Source organism: Anas platyrhynchos, chromosome 12, assembly GCF_047663525.1.
Source record: "Anas platyrhynchos isolate ZD024472 breed Pekin duck chromosome 12, IASCAAS_PekinDuck_T2T, whole genome shotgun sequence".
Lineage (NCBI taxonomy): Eukaryota > Metazoa > Chordata > Aves > Anseriformes > Anatidae > Anas > Anas platyrhynchos.
In genome coordinates, this window is record NC_092598.1 from 20,257,501 (window position 1) to 20,279,229 (window position 21,729).

At 37.2% G+C, this 21,729-nt stretch overlaps 1 protein-coding gene across 22 annotated transcripts in view; it reads left to right on the forward strand.

Moving 5' to 3' along the window:
* ZNF536 (zinc finger protein 536) overlaps positions 1 to 21,729 on the forward strand; it is a 347,101-nt gene that overhangs the window by 197,078 nt on the left and 128,294 nt on the right. For all 22 annotated transcript variants that reach the window (XM_021272913.4, XM_027466845.3, XM_021272916.4 and 19 more), the window contains one exon: positions 17,077 to 17,229. In XM_021272913.4, coding sequence (XP_021128588.2) covers positions 17,077 to 17,229 — 153 coding nt within the window. The remainder of the gene's footprint in view (positions 1 to 17,076; positions 17,230 to 21,729) is intronic.

Below are 21,729 nucleotides of genomic sequence, written 5' to 3' on the forward strand. Positions count from 1 at the left end.
GAAAAGTTTCTACCAGAGTTCAGTTGGATAGATGGGAAGAAACATGCTTGGCTCTAACAAAAACTGATAATTTAAATGTATATATATATTTTGTATTTGGTTAATTTTTGCATTTTAATAAATACCTGAAAATAAATAATGTGTATCTGTTCTTGCCAATGTTGAAGTATCTCGATATTTTAGAATGTCTTTAACCTATCTCTATTAGGAAAGTTTTTGTTTTTATACTTTTGGAAGGATGTGTAAATTTGGGGTTCTTTCACATCTTGTGGGTTATTGCACCACATTTTAACTCAGCACTACAACTTTGTTGGTGTCAAGTACTCAAATTGAAAATGGGGCCATTGTTACCTGGAAATTACTCCTATTTGAAGAAAGTATGGTGCAGATACAAATTAAAACAATACCTCCAAAGTTCTTCACAGAAGGATTTTTAGTGTAATCTAAGGCAGCTCAGTTCTCATGCTAAATATAATACTTTCTTTTAAACACCAATGTCTTTCACCATTTTGAAAGTTTTTGCCACAAGAATGAAGTTCTAATTCAAGTATTAGAGGGAAATTCAGAAAGATATTGTTGAGGGGTTCTCTCCAACCTTAAGCAAAACTATTACCTCTGGAGTTTTCTTTTCCTCAGTATGACCATGTTGCTGCTTTGACCTCATCAAACAGTAGCTCTTGGAGTACTAAAAATGCAGCAAGTTTTTAGAGTAAGAGATTTTTTCATTGAAATTTTGCAAAACTTTCCTGTTTTAGTATAGAGGGAGGCTTGTAATGAAAATCTCTTTTGAGAGAATGCTCTGGTGCACCTGCTTACATTACTGTGCAGATCACTTCACTGTGCGAAAGGGCTGGTCCCTCAGAGGAACCCAGCATGACTGCCATCAGATCTCATGCTGTCAGTGTGCTTCAGCCACGTCTTTAATACACCCTGTCCCGGTGGGAATGCTTGTTGTGCCAATGCTCCCTCAAATGACAGTGCCTACCAAAGCTCCTCATAACGCCAGAGGCAGTGGTTTTCCCTGTGATGTTGACAATCAGTTACTACTGGCTGATCTCACATTGTTGGTTGTCTGCCATCAGAAGACCCTCACATATTTAAAACATCTGGTGGCTAGCAACTTCTGGACTGTAGATGCAAAGCAAAGATTTGAATGCATATCCTCTCCTACAGATAAAATAAATACATATCCTCTCCTGTGGTTTTGAGAGACATCTTTTCAGGGAACATTTTCAATAAGGCTTAATAGTGTAAAGCATTCTCATCCAGAAGTCTTTCCAGAAGCTATTACCAGGATAAAGATAAATGTATGGAGAATCACTGTTTGGTTTCATCTATTGTAATAGCTGTGGTTAAAATGTTGCTGTTGTGGATCAGTTTTAATTCCAAAAATTGCAATCATCATAGGTGGATTACATACGTGTCTTTTCAAATAGATAACAAAATATATTTCCATGCTATTTTTCCCTAAATAAAAATTGAAATGTAAGAGGCAGGAGATTCAAGTAACATTGAAGCATTTAGCTGTCAAACTATGAATAGAAATTGCCATCATAGAGACTGTGTGTTTAATCTCATACTTTAAAAAACAAAAACAAACAAACAAAAAACAAACAAAAAAAAACCCACAACAACAAGAAAACTGAACAGCACTTGCTGCAGCAGCACATTAGCTAATGTTCTGTCAAGCGATTCTTTTCTGGAATGCCATTCCCACTGGTCTCCAATGCTCACCATTGTCCTGTCTGGTACCAGAGCTGCCTTTCCTAAATTGAATCTTTCTATCATTGGTTATCTTAAATACATGATGCTACTGTCCTGATTAATGTCCTTTGGCTGCAGTTTTATGATAAAACTCCTATGATAGCAGTATAGAGTTACCGACTTCAGCAGCAACAGGTTTTAGTTGTTCACCCTTTCTTAGAATGTTTCAGCATCTATCAGAAAGCTCCATTGCCCAGTAGTCAATAAGATCCCTTTTTTGAGACAAATACTCCCATGACTGGACGCGTATCTGTAGCAAGATATCAATTATCTGTAGCCAGTAAAGGACCAGTAGTAGTACAATTGTTGATGTTATTTCAATTTCATTTGACCATTTTGTTCTGCCACTCACCTTTCCTCAACCCCATACATTATTTTGTTACGTTGGTCAGTTCCAGGGTAGACAGCTTTCAAATGTAATCAGTTGCAAACCAGTTTGTTATGTACCAAATTCTGCATGGGCTTGCCAGGCTATTGAAGTGGCTCCCACTAGTACCATCCTGAAAAGACATGGAAACGTGTTTCCACAAATGCAGTAGCCTGCATTCTCACAGTTTAAATTAGTCTGTTGATTGAGATGGTATTTATTACACAGTGTCTTAGTTTAAGCTAGTAATTGGCCAAAACTAAAATCTTAAGCCCCTCTGAATTGCAGGGTAGGAGTTTTTGTCTACATTTCTATAGTTGTCCTGATGCTTTTGTTTGTACTTTGCCAGGGATTCAGGGATTTTTTCGGGCACATCTTTCATGGGTAATTTTGTCACAGAAGACCAAGGTGTTAAAAGTTTCATTTAAAAATATCAATTTTCCTGTCTGTCCAGAGTGTTTATCTAGTCTGTTTAATGTTTTTATCTTATATAATACAAGTAATTTTACTTCTGTTCATGATAGTGAAAAAATGGTGAAAAGCTGCTCTTCCTCCATATCCTATGGAATTTTTCAAGATGTACTTGTGAAACTCCTGTCTCTTTCAAACATGACCTATGTGTAATCCTCTGTCTCTAACAGGTGCATTGAAAATAAGTATGTCCACTCTGAAAGATGTGATGTTTTGGAGTCCTTTTCTTTAAAATCAGTGCTCCTTTGTAAGGGGTAGGTTTCCCCTACTCTCTTTCCCTGTAAAGATCTTTCCTGCAGATCTGACCTTTCTGAGATAGGATTTCTTTATGTCAGTATTTGATGTCATGAAAATCCAACTGGTAATTTCATGTTGGTGGATATTTCATGATGGTTACAAGAGCGGTCAGTGATGCAGAAGGCATTGATCAGAAAGGATGCAAAATGCAGTAAAGCCATTTGCAGTAAAGCGTACAACCACTAAGCAGAGTGGAGACTTTGAGATTGGACTTTGTTAAGAAGACTTCATGTACCTGCTGCTGCTTTGGGTTGTATGGGGGGAATGGGTAAAAAGGAGAAATCCTTTTTCAGGAAAAATCTCCTGAAAAAGGAGATTTCACCACAGCCTCACTTTTTCACTGCTAACTGCCCTAAGATTTAAGAAAATCATTTGAACATTCTGGTGCTGAAGACTAGGTAGACAAATTGACTCTTCATTTTATTCCTTCTTATCCTTTATTACTAGGAATTTTGTCTTATAAAACCAAGTGTGTGAATTCATACTTATGATAGTTGTATATACTTCTGTCTTCAAGAGGATCAGTCAGTACCAAATAGACTCAACTGATTGCAACTATCTGTATGCATTTGCAATAGCGTGTTATGTGTTCAGTTGATTTCATTTTATCATTATCTGCAGGTTTTTGCAGCTGGATGTGTTTCCTGTACCTTACCATACACTTATTAATATATGGAACTAGCACCTACATGATGGTTGGAATATTTCCAGAATGTTTTCCTGTATTTTTGTTTCTCAAGATGTTCAGTAGCTATGCCTGACCCTTACAGGCATGGCAGAGGAGCTTGTGAGAACATTTTTGCTGAATTTCTGATGTTTATGAGGTAAAGGAGAAGTTGCTGTTGTGCTGTTAACAGAAAGAGAGAGAGAGACTAATTCTAGGACAAGGAAGGTTTCAAAATTAAAGGAGTGTTGCATGGTTGTATGTGTATAATTTAAAAAAAAAAAAAAAAAAAAAGAAAAGAAAAGAAAAAAGGTAGAACTTCAGCAGTCTGCCTCTCCAGTGCAGAAGTGAAGCAAATGAATATGGCCTTGAATACACTTTTAAATTTTTCAACACTGTATTTTGCCAACTTTAGTTCACTCTGTTGACTGTTCAGTCAGACCCTATTTAAATTAAAAAGAAATACATGGCTGAATTATTTATTAAACAAAAGGTGCTTCTGTGCATGCAGACTACCTGGTTTTTGAATTTCTTTTGGCATTGGAGTTTGCAGAAATAGAATTTGAGAAAGTACATTGCTAATAAGAAAAGGAATGGAACAACCCTTCTTCTCCTAAAATAAGTCTGTCTCCGATGCAGCTAATTAACTAAGTTGTGTCTGACTAGTCACAGAAAAAATAAAATAATAAAATAAAATAAAGACCTAGATCTGCATTCAAATGTGCAATTTTGACCTTACTGTGAAGTTGTTTCTTCAGTTTGGTAGGCTTCATGTAGACTAAATGTCATTAATTTCAGGTAGAGAAATGTTAGTGTGGATTATTTCCTGATTTTATAAATAGTCCTGATGGGCTAAAATATTTATTTGCTGGTGAACTACTGTGGAAGAAGAGTGAACTAGTGGAAGGAGGCATTCAAAAACTGTACCACGTTACAGTCAGACTGTATATCCCACCATGTTACTAGTTCACCTTAGGGTGATAAGTACTTTGTACAACTGCTTTTGTTTTTCTCAGTACTACGCATTACTGCCTTTTTGTTGGTACTCCAGCTTTATGTAAAGCCAGTGTTTCTTGTATCTATGAAGGAATGTTGCTTCTAAACACCTGATATTTTCTTTTCTCATCCCCTTCCCCAGAGGAAAACAGCTTCTAGCTTTTTGTCTGGACTTAAATCACAGTGGTCACAGGGAAAATGTAATGTCAGGAAAACTCTGAGACCTTCTGTAAGTCTGTGAACTGTGATCTCAATAGATTGCTTAAATCTAAATAAGGGGCTGTTTACCTAGTATTGAAAGAGGAATTAACTCACTGAATCTGAGGGACCATCTGTCTGAGAAGTTATTTCTCATGCCCGATGTGGTATATAACTAGCTAGGATTACAGTGATATAAGAAATGTAATGGGTGTAAAAGGCTAGCCATTGCAGAAAAAAGACTTCAGATGAAGGTTCACGAGACCTGCCAGGGCTTTGAAGAGCTCCCAGTCCCACCACTGTGGGAGGGTAGGTGCAAGGCTGTAGCTGCCGAGCACGGAGCTCACAACAGGCCTGTGGAAGGAAAGCAGTGAGCAGTAGCAAGTGGTCGGGCACACCCTGGCTTTGATATCTACAGATGGAGAACTAAAAGATGGCAGGGCCACAGTCCAACACCAGCACATGTAAAATAAGGCTCAGGATTTAGATAACTCTGTTCCAGCATACTGACGTGCATGGCCACAGTCCAACTCCAACACATGCAAAATTAGTTTCAAGATCATTCCAGCATACTGAAGCCTATGCCCAAACCAGTTATTGCCACAAGCTCAGCTAAATCAGAGGAGTGTTCAAAATACAGTATTTTTTCCTCTTTCTGTACCCAGATAGTTCAGATGAAAAATTGTATATTTTCATAGTAGAAAATACAGATTGGATTATTGATATATGAGCTCCATATGCAGTATTTCTTACTTTTATAGCCTACAAATAACATGTTAATGTTAGCGTACACTAAGGCTATTTTACAAAACACAGGTACAGGTTGACCTACTACTGTACCTTTTGAGATGCATCATTAGTATAAAATAATTAATGAGCCCATTCATATGATATCACACAGAATCACAGAATTTCTAGGTTGGAAGAGACCTCAAGATCATCGAGTCCAACCTCTGACCTAACACTAACAGTCCCCACTAAACCATATCCCTAAGCTCTACATTTAAGCGTCTTTTAAAGACTTCCAGGGATGGTGACTCCACCACCTCCCTGGGCAGCCTGTTCCAGTGTCTAACAACCCTTTCAGTAAAGAAGTTCTTCCTAACATCTAACCTAAAACTCCCCTGGCACAACTTAAGCCCATTCCCCCTTGTCCTGTCACCAGGCACGTGGGAGAACAGGCCAACCCCCACCTCGCTACAGCCTCCTTTAAGGTATCTGTAGAGAGCAATAAGGTCACCCCTGAGCCTCCTCTTCTCTAGGCTGAACAAGCCCAGCTCCTTCAGCCGCTCCTCATAGGACTTGTTCTCCAGACCCCTCACCAGCTTCGTCGCCCTTCTCTGGACCCGCTCAAGCACCTCGATGTCCTTCTTGTAGCGAGGGGCCCAAAACTGAACACAGTACTCAAGGTGCGGCCTCACCAGAGCCAAGTACAGGGGCACGATCACCTCCCTAGCTCTGCTGGTCACACTGTTTCTTATGCAAGCCAGGATGCTGTTGGCCTTCTTGGCCACCTGAGCACACTGCTGGCTCATATTCAGCCGACTGTCCACCATCACTCCCAGTTCCTTCTCTGCCTGGCAGCTCTCCAACCACCCATCTCCCAGCCTGTAGCTCTGCTTGGGGTTATTGCGCCCCAGGTGCAGGACCCGGCACTTGGCCTTGTTGAACTTCATACAGTTGACCTCAGCCCATCGGTGCAGCCTATCCAGATCCTCCTGCAGAGCCTTCCTGCCCTCGAGCAGATCGACACACGCACCTAACTTGGTGTCATCTGCAAACTTACTGAGGGTGCACTCAATGCCCTTGTCCAGATCATCGATGAAGATATTAAAGAGGACCGGCCCCAGCACCGAGCCCTGGGGGACGCCACTAGTGACTGGCCTCCAACTGGACTTGACTCCATTTACCACGACTCTTTGGGCCCGGCTATCCAGCCAGTTTCTAACCCAACGAAGCAATATTTAAAGGCATCTTCATCCCAATATGTCTGCAATCCACTCTGAAACCAATGAGGAAAAAAAAAATACTAAGCAGTTAAAGGATCCCTTCTCAGCACTAGAAGTAATGAATTTAATCAATATTTTTCCATTATAGCAAAACTCATGTAATTAACATATTTTATTTTTAGAAAGAGGTTGCTAGTAAAATAGTCACAGCAGTTCAGGATTGCTTATAAGTATTTCTTCAAATATGACTTTTTTAATGCAGAAAGAAGTTGGAAATTATACTCAAGTGGCATGTACCAAAGAAGTTAAATGGGAGAAAAATTATTTACAGAGGTATTTTGTATTAGCTCAAAACAGTCATTTAGTTTGGAGGCAACACTGAAAAGTTAAATTTAAGAAAATAAAGTCTGTACTGTCACAACCTGTCCAAGTGTTTTATCACACACTGTGATGTTATCCACTTTTTAGAGACTTTGTCAGCACCTCTGTAATCAGTAATTTTTTAATGGAATGACAGACATTACTTCTCTTTCTTTTTCTTGAGGGAAAATTAGTAATTTAGCTACTTTAATCTGTACAGTTGTTTTTATGAGATTGATTCTAGTGTTGGTTTCTTTCTTACTGGGGTCTACAGAAAGCTGATCTTATGACATTTTCAGTAATTTACATTTTTCTTTATTAGAAGTTTTTATAAAAGCTGATAATGTGCTACCAGCACTTCTCTCCTGATTTTACCAACCTATGATAAGATAATAATTATGAAAAGGGTGTTTCTTAATCCATAGGGTGAAAAAACTTCTGCAATAATACCTAAGGCCCCAAAACCTACTTATAATGTGGCCATGTCTGTGGTTCTGACTTGAAATTTTTATTTATTTATTTTTTATTGTCCAAGCCTAGCAACTCAAGGTGAAACATGGCCTGTGTAGTTACTAAATATTTCCATCCAATTACTCAAAAGATTTTACAAGATATTTAATGAATTTTGAAAACTCCGTGGAGCTGGTTGTTAATTTCTGCTTTTTAGAGTCTCAGAGACTCTATATTTTGGGGCACTTTGGACAAGTTACAGAAAATGAATTCTGTACTGCTCTCTTCCATCCAGATTCACCATCTTCTCTACAATTTACTGACAGTCTTGCATTTTCTTCTAAGTGTGGCCTGTACCAAATGGTTCTGTTGTCCCGTAAGTGCAGTAAGTAGGAATAAGATAGAGGTTGTAATGAGGTACGCCTTTCCTGTTTGGTTTATAGGTATGTAGAGATGCTGAAGTGTGGAAGAAACAGGGTAAGTATGGAAGCAAGAAGGCAGCAATACAGTCATTCACAGAAGTCCAGTTAATGGTTATTTTAGTCGATTAGCTAGCAACTTCATTTTCTCCCTCATGAAATTGCCTCCACAGATCCTTACTTCTGGAGCTTAATCAGCATTAGCAATCCATCCCAGGAGTGGGAGATCAGGAGTGCTTAATTAAAGAGGGACTGTAAGGCAACTCTCCCAAACTGGATATCTGATCTAGTCTTGGCATCAGGAGAGCAATGGTAGGTAAAAGTGTTTATCAAGCTCCATGTAGCCACTCTGCAAATCTCAGAGATCGGAATATGATGCAGACAGCCTGCAGAATCTGCTATAACCTGAGTAGTATGGGCTTTAAGGCCATCTGGTACCTGAACACCTGCCTACAAATAACACATACAAATCCAAAAGATGGTCCAGTTGGATAGCTTCTCTGCTGACATTCCCTATTGGAATTTTCTCCAAAAGCAGTAAACAATCTGTATGAAGTGTAGAAAGACCTCATCCTATCTGGTCAATAACCAAGTGCCCATTTCAAATCTAAGGCCAGGATCAAAGCTAACTCATGTGAGTCGGGTTTTGGGTAGAAAAACTAGTGAGACAGACAGGCTAACGTGTGAAAGGCAGACTGTTGTTGGCATGAGCATTGGGGAAGAACTCAGAATACTCTAAGCCTGTTTAAAAAATAAGAGGAGAAAAACATGGAAAAGTCAGTCGCATGGAAGGCTTGGGAGCTTCCGTTACTGTCAGAAGCGCAAGTGAGCACCAATGTAAATTCTGAGGATAGATAAGAAGGAACATTGGCAATACACCAAGGAAAGATCCATAGGTACATATTTAAGCCCACAACAGGTGATCCAAAGAGTGCCTTATTTGTAAATAAATATGTTCTGTACAGAGAAGTACAATAATGTGTCCTGGCAGCTCAGGTGTGCACTTCTGTCAGAGGTTGGACTCGATGATCTTGAGGTCTCTTCCAACCTAGAGATTCTGTGATTCTGTGATTCTGTGATTCTGAAGGAAATAAGAGCAAACAGAAGCTCATCACTGTAACTAATGTTACATTCAAGATAGCAACCAGATCCATTGTTCCATAAAAGAAGTACATCTTGTTTTAAAGCCTTCATTTTTCCTGTAGAAAGATTATACAAAAACTAGTAGAATTTCATGAATTTCATCTGGCAAACTCAGTGATTTAGGATCTTAACAGATTTGATCTATACAGTCAAATTAAAGAAGTAGGATATCAAAGCCATGATACTGGAGTAACTGAACTGGAAAGCCAGTGAAGAGGTTGTGTGGTTCAAGAGTCTTGCACGTAAAGGATTTAGGAAAAAAAAATTTACAGGATTTTGGAAGAAAGTAGCAATGATGGTATTAGTAGGAACAACGTAGTCATTTGCTGTAAACTCAGCTCTTATTAGCTGGACTTTACAGGTGATCTCTAGTGGTGGTCTCTGTGTATTCCTGATGTTTGTTTACTTCAGTGAAGGACTTTGGTTTGATTGCATAAATTGCATTTTTTAATTATATCACCGGGGCATGCACTTCACAATAGCCCTAAAAGTCATGAGCATTGGAAACAATCCGAAGATGTTCAATATGCCTTCCTGTGCCTACATTCCAAAAATTTCTTCTGTACTCTCTTCAGCCTCATTTTGATTCAATTTTAGTGGAATGAGTATTTCAATAACATGCTAAGATATTGATTCAAATCTAAGTGTTGAAGCATCATTGAGTTCTGTAGGCCTGGAGAGGTATACAGGTGAAAGATCAAAGTCTCAAGCTTACTTTCTTCTTATGATGAGCTAAGAGAATGTGTGATGGTTTGCAGGATAGTGATATTTAACTGTAATCTTCTTGGGGCATGGACTACATTCTGTTGATTTTGTACAACTGAACTAAGTATCACTCATTAATAAAACAATACAGCAAATGAACTATTTTGTTTTTCTATTAACAATTTGAATTGTACATTGTATTTCATTTTAAATAAGTATAAAATCATATCCTAAAATGGTAAGATGTAATTTCTAATCATGCATCTCTTTGTTCCAGACACTTTTATAAAAGTTTATGTATGATGTGACCTTCAAATGTCATGAATGCATTGTGCAATAAACTGTCAATATTTGTGGCTATAAGGTACAAGATGACTTTTACAATAATTGGAACAGCTTTATTAAAAGCTTGGATCACTCAGCTGGTTAAAGAGAAAGACACAGGCTAGTGTTCATCTGGGAGTTTCCTTCTGCCAACTGTTAAATGAAAGAAATTATAAGATACTTAACTTTTTTTTTTTTTTTTTTTTTTTTTTTTTAAGAAAGAGTAAAGGTCTCTTGGAAAAAATAGTCTATTCAAAAAAATCTTTGTTTATAATATGAATTCTCAGTCCAAACAGATCCATCGTAAGTTAATGGCAAGTAATTAAACCTTTTTTTTTGTTGTTTGTTTGTTTGTTTGTTCGTTTGTTTTTTTTTAAGTACTATATCTGATTTTGTCTTTTGGTCACAGGATTCTTCAAACAAAACAGACAGCTAAAAAGATGTACTCAGAAACTGTGTTTTAACTTTGATTATCTTAAAAGGTTTTAAAGATTTAGAACAATTTGCAAAGTAAGACTACTAGGAACTCTAAAGCAAAAACTCTGTAGGGAATTCGATTAAAATGAAAAGAGGATAAGAAACATTTTGTGATAAACAGCTTAATTTTGGTCAAGTGTCTGTTGTGTCTCTTTATGTTGTATATACAGACTCTTGCATATTTCTTAGAATATGTACAACATGAAAAAGCATTGCAATATAACCAAAATTTGCATACATGCTGTAGTGTTGTGCAACCCATGGCATGTGAAAACCACCAGTCATCCTCTGTGTCAAAAGTATGAGCTTAAGGTGTATGTGCTGTCCAAAGTTGCCAGCATGCCAATTACTAAGAAATTGCTTAAAATATTTTGTCTCCTCTTCTCTTGAGCTTGAAATAACTCCTAGGGAGTTCCCTTGTAGCTGATGGTATTGGCTATAACTGCCGTGTACTCACTTCTAGATGTGGCAAGCCTTTCCTGGTGTAAATTGATGTGGGCATTTTACTTCAGTTTAAGTTAGCTTGTACTTTAAATTTAAATCTGCTAAAGCATGCATTGGTAGCACAGGCAGGGCAGTCTGTGAATTTTGTTTGCTTGCACAGTTCGGAAGGCTGAGTGGGAAGTCTGATGGCAGAAGTGGTATCTCTTTATTTACCAGTGGAACCTTTGGTATAATCTTTATTTCTAATAATACAAACAATGTGAATGCTGTTTTCTCACTAGTAGGCCTCCTTTCCAATTCTCGTCTAAAATAGCTCTCTGTTTAAACAAATTCTCTGCCAATCTGTATCAATGCTCAACAGCTTAAGATTCCCATATATGGTCATTATAAAACCTAAATCCTTGATGAAACAATAGAGACAGCAAGTTGTTCCTGACCTAAGACATTAGTAACTCTTTCTGGAGGCCTAAAATATAACTGTAATATTCAGTAATATTAGGCTTTTATTTTAAGCAATGAACTTCACTAGCAAAATGCGTAGTAACATCTGCAAACAGGATTCTAATTTCAGATTTGTAAGCACTGATGCAGATTCTAGTCTCACATCTAAGCATACTATCGAGCACTGATGCAGATTCTAGTCTCACATCTAAGCATACTATCGAAGCTACTTCAGGTAGCTGAAAAAAAAAAAAAGATTAATTATAACCCTATTTTCCACTATTTTCAATCTTATCCAAGTTTTCTCTAAGGAATTGGCAAGAAAGGTAAAGCATGTTTTTCCAGAAACTTTTGTATCCTTTACTTCTTCCCAGGAAACAGGGTAGTCAGAGTCTAGGCATACTTGCATAAAGATTACAGCAGTGACAGGATTAAAATATTGAATATCTTCTAACTCTCTTCTTGAAATTCGATTCAGAATATAATTTTTCCTGCTAAAGTAAATAATTGTACACAAGGTGGGATTATCAGGGTGGTTTATACATCTTTTTCTTTCTTTTTTTTTTTTTTTTAATAACCATGGTCATTGCCACTTCATGTTGCATCATTAAGTTTTGAAGGCAGCTTTAAAGAACTGCAAATATTCTGAATTTCTGAAATATACAAAACCGTGGGATTATGTGCATCTTTAAAGGCTTCTGTCCACACTTTCAAAGGATTCTTTAATAATGACTGAAAAATGTGCAAGAGTAAACATGTATTTGTAAGTGTGATTACCTATTTTGTGAGTTGATTACCTTTGCCATGTGATTGCCTGTTTTTGGCTAATTTGGCAATCCTTGTGTTGAAAAATTCCAACTGACTCCACTGATAATTTAGTCTGTGTGAGGACTGCAATTTAGCTCCTTTGAACATTAAAATACCTATTTGTGAATCCCTGTGCTTTCACACAGCAAATAAATGCTCTTGTAAAATTTATGGGACATGTATGTAGATGCTCCTTTTAATATTTGCTGCTCATATGACAAAAGTCAGTGCTATTACCTAACCAACTGAAAACATGCCTCTTTTTACAAAACAATCAGTCCTGTTCTAATCAAGTTTATAAACTCCTCCCACAAAGGTAGGCCAGTCTTACAGAAAACATACAGAAATTCAAAAAACAAACAAACAAAAAATTCTTCATATGACTGACTGAATACACAGACTTGTCATCTACCTATGTATGTCTTCTGTTTTCTAGAAATACCCACTGAAGTTGGCATTGTGCCCCAGTGGGGTCCTTGTGCTGAGGCCACTGATAGCTGTAACAGTAGCTCATGTTTGAGTTGATCATTTCTGATTCCTAGTAAGATACTTGCTGTAAAAAAAAGGATTCATCAGTGTACTTCTCACTTATTTTCTTTTAACCTGCTACTGTAAAAATGTTCCTGGCTCAAAACTGCTTCCTGGTGTTATCTGGCTCTGAGGAAATCTCCTATACTGCAGGGGATGTGGACACAGCCTGAAGCCTTGTGGAGCTCCTCTCCAGTGCTGGCTTTTTGTCCTTCCTCTCCAGAGAGGGGGCTTCTGTCTGACGAAGGGCTAGTCCTGCAGCTAGTCCTGCAAATACTGATCTTACAGCTTGCTCAATTTTCATTTCAGTCTGTGTGGTAAATAGACTCGTTCACGTTTTGGCCAAATCAGCTCTTTGACTATGTAGCTAAATACTACCTTCTGATATGGATGTTAAAGTGAAGTTTCTTTTCTTGTACTCGTCCCATGGCTGTCACTAAGTGAATGCTACAGGACAGTAGCTCTTGAAGACAAAGCCACTGGCTGTTGCATCTGAGTCCTTCATAGGGGATCGTCACCACCTGTAAGCTGTGAAGAGCATTCAGCCAAGCCTAGATGTTTTTGCTCTTTGTTCAAGGCACGGTGTGCAGGTGGTGGATGGCTGTGCTAGGGTTGGTGTGAAGTACCTGCCTCTGTGTGCGCTTCTGGCCACGAGCTTGTCCCCTGTCCCTTTTCACTGTGGAACAGTTCAAGGCTGCTCCGGTGAATCCCCATTGTGCCAGAGACAAGTTCCACAGCAAACTGAGCGCAGCTTGAGTTGAGCACTTACAGCTGGCTACACAAGTGGCTGCAGAACAAATTGGGACTTTATGATCACCCAAGGCATGGTACACAAGAGGTGTCCCAGCACATCACCCCTAGAAGCTGCTTCATAGCTGCGCACCATGATGAGGAGGTGTATCTGCGTGTCCGCTGGCTGTGTGTGGAAGGTCTCACAGATGTGGCCTTCTCCTTGCTCTGACACAAAGACAGGTTTCTTATTTAGAACTGAATGTTGCTTTTTGAAGTTCTACATGTGGCTTTTGCTTTGGGCAAAGTGAAACAAAAGCTCAGTGAAAGTAAATTCAGATATAAAGCTTGGAAGCTTTGCATCTAGCCTGTAACTCTACACAATATTTCATACCCGGTTCTGTTATTTCCTGCACTTGAATCAGGAAAGGCAGGGATGGGCAGGAAGACATTCAGGACATAGACCTGCCTGTAATGGAAGTAGGTAGTAAAAAAAAGAAGCCTAATCTCATGTGCATCGAGTGTACATCATGTAGACCACATAACTCAATGGACCACAATGACTGCAAGATAAGTAACTGTTCTCTTTCCTTCCTGATCTTTTATCCTCAGAATTGAGCAGCCTGAAAACCATAGCTCAAATCCTAAGTAAGTCATATATTAGATGGATTTGGTGAGCCTAATCTTAGTTCTGCTGGTCTGTAAAACATTGCCACAGTTCTGCACGCATTAACATAACTGAGTTTGTGCTTAGGAAGGGGGTAACAAAGCAGGAGAAAGGGGCACATCCGAGGTGCAGCAGAAATTATTATTGGTAAAGTGGAAGATTTTTCATTCTTCCCATATATTGTTTTTGGCTTAACCTATAATCACCAGTTTGCCTCATAACTCTTTCCTTGCTAATCACTTAACCTCTTTCTGTTTCACATTTTTTCCCCCTTCACTTTCCATAAGTTGTTTTAAGAAAGTCAGTATAAAAAACTTGACAGCGATGAGATGTAAGTGCGTTTTAAAGTTAAGCATATTTTAAACTTAAGTGCCTTGACAAATAGGTACAATTTGCCAAAACAGGGCCGTGGTAAGAAGTCGAGGTAGCATTTGATGGGGACAGATGGCATCCTTGAACGTATCTTTTCATTGTTGGAAATAAAAGGACTTAGATGTAAAGTTGTTCATTCAGGTAGTGATGGCCTCTAGTGCTTCGGTGGGCTTTGTAGGCTGAGGAATTCAAAAGAAACCCCCTCAGCCCAGCTTTAAAGTCTTAGGAATGCTTTCACTGTGGGAAGAAAAATTCTTCAAGGTAAGGCCCCTGTTGGGGCTAAGCCTTTGAAGCTATCTACTGTATGTCTACTTAAATCTAAAAGAAAACTCTTCAGACCACCCACATCTTTCTTTGCTTCATTGTTGTTTTCAGTTTGCTTTTTCAGAGGGATTAGTGCTAGAGTAAACTCCATCATCTTGCTGCCTTGAAAAAAATCAATTTTGTGTAAAGTGAAAATTAGACTCTTAAATCTGCAAAGTGAGCTGTTTATTTTACAAATTTATTCTTTCTTATTGGGCCACACATATTCTAGATAGAAAGATAAAAGGCAGATGGATAACAGGCCATCATTTAGAGTGACATTTAGCAAAACATAACTAGTAGACTTATTCGGTAAATTCCTCCTGAGTGGCTTGTTAGCTTTATCTATATACTTATCTATAATGCTCATATAGTATTTATTGAAAATGAAAATAAAATCCCACAATTTATTATCTACATTCCGTATTTTGCACTTCATAAAGGTTTTTTGCACTCAGGAATTCTTTTTTTCCTGAAGCAGTTTAGGATGTGATTATATACAACTATTGAGGAGAAAAAAAGTGCAAAGTCTAAACGCTTTAGGAAAGTTGGAATTATAGACTAGCACCTATGTACACTTTCTTGGATTCTGAAAGGAAAAATAAACTCTGCATTATATTTCTTCATATACATGTGAATAATTCAAATGACAGTTACAAGCCTTGTATCCGAAATAGTGTGCCATAACTCTGCAGTGTAAGAGCAATCAGAAAGTATTAAAGAATGTCATTTTCAAGAATCAGATTTTGCCTGTTGATTATTAATAATAGCTTGATGACATATGTGACTAAGATAAGTATTTATACTTTTTCCTTTTCGTTTTCCTTTTCCTTTTTTCTTTTTTCGGTCACCCCCTTCTTTCAGTTTTAAGTGAAATTATTTAGAGTAACCATTTTATAATAAATAATGAAATTCTTGTTAGTTTTACCTTTTACAGCAATGTGGTATTTGGGTCTCTGCTCTTCTGTGAGCAGTTCTTATTAGAGCGAAATGTTTAAATTTTTCTTATGTTCCATCAGTTCCACTTAAGAGGTAATGCTGTGTAAACTGCACTGTGTTTCCTGACAGCTTTAGTTATGTATCAAATGGGTAGAGACAGAGCATTTTCAGTCACTAGTTTATGGTTGAAATAGTCAAGACTTTGCACACAGGTTTTAACTATTTACTCCCCACCTCAATACAGACCTCGTAGCTCAGCTTTTGCACACAGGTATGGTAATGTGTCAATGTGTATTGTATCTCTGTGGTGTGCCAGTATCGTAAATCTATTTCAGAATTTCAACATGTGCCATGATACTCTTTGGTGATAATGTGAATTGATACCTATATGTGATGTTATATGACCCTGTAAGTACAAGGTGATAGCTGAGTCTTTTGTGGTTTAAGTAATGACTTTTTAAAAATGCTCAATGTTTTGTAATATTCATATCAGTCTTTTGCAAGTTATTTTGTCCATAGCCTGCTTGAATAATAGCAGCTTCTTCAGGGTGGCTGAGAATGACTGTTTCTTTATATCAGGAGAGAGAAAAGATGTCCTGGACTCTCATCCATTGTATTACAAAGCAAAGAGTAACTGCAGCCATGAAGATCAAAGGAGAAAACTCAGTAGCTGTGAGTGAGAGGGCAAAGGAATCCCCCCTCATCTGACCAATTTTTCCATTGGCTTTCCTGTGATATTAGGTCAGGTGTCATTACTCTAATGTTGAAGTGTTGCAGAGGAAAGTTGGTTAGCTTTGTGTGTAGGCACTACCACTTCTGTTGGACTCATCACTGCGATTCGATTTTTATGGGAGGTTTTTACATGCTGATACAACCTTTTTCTCTCTAAAAACATGCACATTTTTACAATACTTATAATGAAATAGATTCAACAAAACAACAATTCAAAACTTTTTGGAAAAAATTAATAGGAACTAAGCAAAAGAAGAAATCAAACCAGCTGCTGACACAGCTGTTTCTTTTCTTGTATAATTCAGTTCAATATAAAGGTACCATATGCTGCTTAAAATGATGATAGGAAAGATGAAATAATTTAAGAGAATAACAAGAAAATACATGAATTGTCAGCATTCTGTCAGATTTAACGAATGAAATAGACAGGTGTAGTATTGACATGTTTAACGTTGTGTTTTGTTAGCAGTTTTAGAGAGAACAACTTCTGACATGTGCTGAAGTGATGTGAGAACATTTCTGTGTTGCAGACATTGGAGAAGAAGCTGGGAGATCTGTAGGAGTTCAACAGCCAGCTTTACTGAGAGACAGGAGCCTTGGTTCTGCCATGAAAGACTGCCCATATTGTGGAAAAACTTTCAGAACATCACATCACTTAAAGGTCCACTTGAGAATACATACAGGTGAGAGGAACAAGAGGAGCGGAGCACTGTCGACACAAGTGATGTGTGTATGGGGGTTAACATAATATGTGGCTAGAAGCCTTAATTCCCAGTGTAGATTTGGACTCGTTAGTTGGAGAGTCTTTTGAGAAAGATATATGACAGTCTTAAATAAAAGCACAAGGAATGTGTTGTTGGATAAAGACCACTTTATTAGAATCATCTTTTCCCAGTTGAGGTTATTTCTGTCTCCTTCCCCACTTCATCACTGTTTCCTTCAATTACCCTTGTCCTTCAATAGGCATAAGCCTATTGGTTTCACACTTAGTTATACTCACTGCTTCAAAGGCCTTCTGTAGCATCTACTTAGGGATTCTGTATGTTTTGCTCAGTTACTATTTTTGTTCAATTTAACGTGCTCATTTGTAACCTCTCACTGTTCATATGAATTTATGGATCTGTGTTTTTTTTGTTTGTTTGTTTGTTTGCTTGCTTTTGTTTTGTTTTGTGCTAGAACTAACCCAACGTACTACTTGGACATAGTAATACTTACCATGTTTTTGCAGCATGGGAAATCTTGCCACATTTTATTTTAATATGAAAACCAGTCTTTCTACCCTACAGAGACTTACTACTGATCTAGATTCTTTATTTTTGTATGTCACTGCTCTAGATACTAAAAAAACGTAACCATTCCATTTAAATTATAATACCATGTTTGCTTAAAAGTGTATATGTGCACAGTAGAGTTCACACAGAGACACAGCATATATTTAGGAAGGCTTACTATCTCCATAGTTAGGATCTGACTTACAATGTTGACATCCTCAGGTCCTGCTGATGTCACTAGAGATTCTGTCCATGGTCAACCTGATATTGTTTTCTTCCAAGTCTTAGGTATTGCAGTGTGCTCTGAGAGAGTGTGCAAAGCTGGAGATTTAGGACACTTGGTTTTGTAAACAGGTGCAGTGGGCAGTGCAGTTGTGGAGTCATTCATTTTCTTTTTAAGATATTTTAAACGAATTTCAGAATGTTACTGCTATTTTTGTAATTGACAGATAAAACGAAATGCATGTAGAAATAATTTTCATTTGTACCTCTTGCATGAAAAATGTCACCATATTTTTTTATTTCACTGAGGTAGCAGATAAGCAGTATTTGCCTCCCTTCCCAAAATTGGCAATCACACTTCTGTGTTCTTGCACAGGTGTAATGTTTAATATTGGGTTTGAGAATGTAAGGCCTGATTTTGAAATCTTGAAAATGAAGGCTGAAATTTGCTTAAAGAAAAAATAAATAAATAAATCAGTGATGAGATGGGAAAGTTTCTTCATTGTATTTTTTTTCTTTATTTCTTTGGACTGTGGAATAGGAATTAACAACAACAGTTTGATCTGAATTTTAAAACCTGGCCCACAAAGTAGTATGTCTGGATTGCAAGCTGCTTAGGGCAGGAATATTCTTTTCCTTATCTTGGACTAGTGAATGTAGGAAAAATGAAATATAAAGGATATAGGAAAAATAAAACTGCAAACCCTATGTGTTTGCTCTCTAATGTAGTAAAAACAAACCATTGTAGTTATTTTATTGGGAAATAATCCTGTAACTATGAGGTTTAAACAATTTGACATTTTTGCTAGTGGAGAAGTGAAGGAAAATTCTTTAAAATAACCTGAGTATACCCATCTCTCCTTTTGCTTTATTATATAGCGGTCATTTATTTGTTGTTATAAAGATGTCAATGATTGCGCATTTGGTATTTGTGGCTTAGAACTAATGGAAAGTAAATTAATTGAAATGGAAATATTCCATAAAAATTGTATATTAAAAGTTACTAAACAAAATTAAAACAAGAACTAAAGCATGTATGAAGTAATACAGACAAAAAAAAACCAAACAAAAAAACAATCATAGATTATTGAAATAACATTTGCAATACATTTAAAAGGCGTTATAATATTAAAATAGATAAAGATCAATTTCCATTAGGTTGAGAACAAAGTATTTGTAAATAATGACAAGAGTATGTTTAAATGGAACAGTGTTTTACATATTGGAAATAATCGTAATAAATATTATAAAAATGTAAATTGGCAAATTACTAGAGTTGTTTAATAAAAATTAAGTTGCTCTACAGTAAATGGAAATGATGTAATAGATACCAGTTATTAAATAAATATTGGTTAGCTCATACTTAACAAGGACAGTTTCCTGCTTTTTATGTCACACTCTGTCTTTATTATATGCCTGGATCATATAACTGACTGATAAAAAACACTTTACTGTGTTTCTCCACTACATTAATTCAATTACTGTTCTTGTTCTCACAGCACCTGTTTTTTAGAGATGAGCTCAAGCAGTTCAGCAGAAGTCAGGTTCCTTTGAACATCTGTGTATTTGGAGGCACATGAGTAGGTTGGTTTGGTACGCATGCCAACACAAGACCCAAAGTCTGATCCAGCCAGGAGGTGCTTCTGTGGCAATTGGCCCAAAAAAGCTAGAGAAGCTGTTTAATCCTTCACAAGAGGAGGAAGCTATGCTCTGTTTTAAAAGAATTAGCTAGTGACTTGGGTTGCTTATTTTTTTCCTTTGGATATTTATGGTTGCAACCTTCTCAACACAGGGGCTCAGTGTCTGTGTAGTTTGCTATCACAGAAGCTTCTCAAAACAAAACAGTAACAACAACAAAATACCAAAAACTCATTGGAGTGCCAACACTGTAGAGGTTTCTTCTTATTTTCTAGTGCAATGATATTCACCCTTGAACAGCTTTAAGGGGATGAGAATAAGATATGATGTCTGCTTGTTGCCGTACGAAAAGAAAAGGGCATAATTATGTAAAATCAGAGTTTATCCTCTTTCTTGCTCTCAAAACAGTTGAAGGGTTAGTTTCTTAGCACATCCATGACAGAAGAGAGGAAGAACTCTCAGGGCAAAATCTTCTAGAGCCTCATGGCTTAGAAAGGAAAGAAAGAATACCCCATAACCCTCCTAAATTACTTGTTTATATTGACTAGGGGATAGAGATGGGCTGTGTTGTCCTGCTTCTTCAAAACTACCTACTTCAACTCACAAAAACTCAGTGTGAAAAGAGACAGAAACAGGGAAGGTTTGTATGTGCCCCATGTGAAATTGGGAAGAGATTTTGTTAAAACACTGAAGCTATACCGATCAAAGTAAAAATTTGACCTTATGTCTAAAATTATAGTGAATATGGACTTTTGCAAAGCATGAAGAAAAATAAATTCATAAATAGATCTGCTATTTTTTTCGGAACCCAGCAAGAATAACAGTATCCCAAAAATATTTTATGAAAAACAAAAACAAAAAAGAGAGAGAGAATGCAAAAAATCAAAGTATATCACATTAATGAAATAGAATATTTTAGGAAAGACAATTGAATGCTTTGGTGATTTTAGTTGTTTAGTTATGACCCCATACTTATACAATTCTCCAGTACTGAATATCTTTTGTATTCTGTTTCGAACCAGCCAGAGAATAGTGTCATTCTTCTTTTAATAATTTCAGAACAGTGTCTGTGATGGTGTTTGAAAAGGCATGAGGGTCCAGTGGTTAGGATATCTGTCTAGGAAAAGAAAAAACTGGATTCAGGTTGTAACTCACAGTAAAATGGGTGGACTCGCCACTTTGTGACTCAGCTTCCTGGTTATAAAATAATGGTAATAGAGCTGTGAATGTTATAACACAGACAGCTCAGAGGTGCTTAGACTGAGAGAAGGAAAACTTTCTTATATAAAATATCTCAGACCAATAATATGCATATCTGGACTTTGCGTTTTTCCCCTCTGCAGGCAGCAATGTAGGGTTCCGTCATTCAAGGAGCTGAGTATCTTCTGTATGTTCTTGAGCATTCTCAGTTCCCACCAAAACCAATTAGATGTGTTATTTTTATGTTACATGCCTGGAACTTTGGACATCATAGAAACAGTTAAATGTAAATAATTAAAATTTGCTATGTTCTGTAATAGCATAAAAGTATGTTTGGCAAGCAACATACTACATAGGGGCTCTAGCACCTCTTGCACTTCACATTAGCATTCAGAAACTGCTGCAGATGTGGACCAGTTTGGGTTTGTGTGCTTAGCTATATTTCCTGTATCACTGGCACAGTTAAATCCCTTGTATGATGAAAACAGAATAACGTGCATGAGCAAAGTATAGCCCTGAAAATGGTTTGGATTGTGCTAAACTGAAGAAACTTAAGACAGATATGGGTAGAAAGAAGCAGTTTAGCAAGGTTGTGTCCGTTATCTGAAGGTATATTATGATATGGGTGATACACATTTTACAAGTATTACATGTATTATATTTACAGTGTTAACTGTAGTTTCCCTTGGAAATATGACTAGCCAATTTCAAAACCTGATGAGATTAACTGATAAAATACAGTAAAAATGGTGCAGTTTTAAATGAATTCAATTCACATTTTCTTCCTAAAAAAAGACTGCCTGTTGCCATTCTCTGAAGGCTCTTGTAGTGGGATGAGCAACATGAATAATT